General features: G+C 64.1%; 1 protein-coding gene across 1 annotated transcript; it reads left to right on the top strand.

Moving 5' to 3' along the window:
• The first annotated feature begins 242 nt into the window (after positions 1 to 242).
• Positions 243 to 1,704, top strand: LOC119350761 (mitogen-activated protein kinase kinase kinase 17-like). Its single transcript, XM_037618431.1, has one exon. It carries the CDS (start codon positions 340 to 342, stop codon positions 1,702 to 1,704), a length of 1,365 nt encoding a protein of 454 aa, XP_037474328.1. The 5' UTR covers positions 243 to 339.
• The last annotated feature ends 338 nt before the right edge of the window (positions 1,705 to 2,042 follow it).

The raw sequence follows: 2,042 nt of genomic DNA, 5'->3' as shown, positions 1-2,042 counted from the left end.
CTGAGCGCGAAGCTTGGTCAGGTCATGCCCGGACCGGACCGCGCGTTCCCACCCACAATCACAGGAGGACGCGGCCGCCGCGAGCGCGTGCCGAGACGCGAAGCAGCTTGCTTCCCACGCCTTTTCCTAATCCGGCCCCCACATGTCAAACACTTTCACCATGTTCCAAACTTTTCTTCTCCCCAAGTACAAGGCTCCCTATATATACACAGCACGCCCGCCAAAAAAAGAACCCATCAACAATTCGGCTAGGCACAAGCAAGCTCGCCAACACAGAGTACCAATAGCAACCCACCACAATCGCGATTCCGAGCACGGATTGAAGAAGAGAAGACGCCGATGGCCGCGAGCAAGCAATGGACGCGGGTGCGCACGCTCGGCCGCGGCGCCTCGGGGGCAGAGGTCTTCCTCGCCGCGGACGACGTGTCAGGCGAGCTCTTCGCGGTCAAGTCCGCGACGGCGGCGTGCGCCTCGGCTCTTAAGAGGGAGGAGGGCCTCATGGCCTGCCTGCGCTCCCCGTGCGTCGTCTCCTGCCTCGGCGGCCGCAGCGCGCGCGATGGCTCCTACCACCTCTTCCTCGAGTTCGCCCCCGGTGGCTCGCTGGCGGACCGGGTGGCCAGCAACGGGGGGCTCGACGAGCGCGCCGTCCGCGGGTACGCGGCCGACGTGGCGGCCGGGCTCGCGTACCTTCACGGCGCCGGGATGGTGCACGGGGACGTCAAGGCGCGCAACGTCGTGATAGGCGCCGACGGCCGCGCCAAGCTCGCGGACTTCGGGTGCGCCAGGAAAGTGGGCGCTGGCGTGCCGATCATCGGCGGCACGCCCGCGTTCATGGCGCCGGAGGTGGCGCGCGGCGAGGAGCAGGGCCCCGCGGCCGACGTCTGGGCGCTCGGATGCACGGTCGTCGAGATGGCAACCGGCCGCGCCCCGTGGAGCGGCATGGACGGCAACGCGCTCGCGGCGCTGCACCGGATCGGCTATACGGAGGCCGTTCCTGAGCTGCCCCAGTGGCTGTCCGCTGAGGCCAAGGACTTCCTGGGCGGGTGCTTGGTCAGGCAGGCCAGCGACCGGTGCACGGCGGCGCAGCTCCTGGAGCACCCGTTCTTGGCCTCCGCCGTGGTCGACGCGAAGCCGCAAGCCACGGAGAGCAAGTGGGTGTCGCCCAAGAGCACGCTGAACGCGGCATTCTGGGAGTCGGAGTCAGACACCGAGGAGGCGGAGCACGACAGCACGGCCGAGAGCAGGATCAGAGCATTGGCCTGCCCCGCCTCGGCGCTCCCGGACTGGGACTCCGAGGAGGGCTGGATCGGCGTGCTCTCCGCGCCAACCGAGGCACCCGACGCAGCGCCCGTGCCGGCCAAGGAGTCGACCGTCATCATCGCGGACGACGCTATCACAAGTGAAGAAGGATCGGTAGATGCAGAGTCCGGCTTTCTGGACATTGCCGTTGACGTAGAGCACAGCAGCAGCTTCCTCACCGCAGGAGATGCATCTGAGGATGACGCAGTCGGGGGCAGCACTGGCAGCGATCAGTTTTTGAAGGGTTTAGTTTCTTGCCGATTAGTGTCATGTAAATTGTTACTAGTACAAACAGTACTACTGTTTTGCAACATAATCATCAATGCAATCGATTTCGTTCTTGCACAAACAGTTTTCCTGCTCCGCGCCGCTCCTCTGTTTCACCATGCTCCCCGTTGCAACTGATTGATCGGCAAATTCGGAGGAAAATTAGGTCACAGAAACAAACAAACAAACAAACAGTAAGTAGCAGCACGTCGCGTGCCCGTGACTCCGGCGGAGGAAAGGAAGTCCGGCGTGGATTCAGAGCTTGCGCGCCACGCCGCCGCACGCTGAACCTTCCACCGCGGAAAGGCTCGGGTCGACGCGGAAAGCGCAGCGTCACTGCGGGCGTACTGCTCGAATGGATCGTCGACACAAAGTGCCGCCGCACGGTCAAAAACCTCTTGTGTTTTACGTGGGTCCGGCAGATGGAGTCGACGGCCGACGAGCGAAAGCGAGTCAAGGAAGCGCCCCGTCCAGAG

The sequence above is a fragment of the Triticum dicoccoides genome, chromosome 1B, assembly GCF_002162155.2.
Source record: "Triticum dicoccoides isolate Atlit2015 ecotype Zavitan chromosome 1B, WEW_v2.0, whole genome shotgun sequence".
NCBI classification, from domain to species: Eukaryota; Viridiplantae; Streptophyta; class Magnoliopsida; order Poales; family Poaceae; genus Triticum; species Triticum dicoccoides.
Note: the sequence above shows the minus strand (reverse complement) of the source record. Positions and strands in the feature narration are given on the sequence as shown.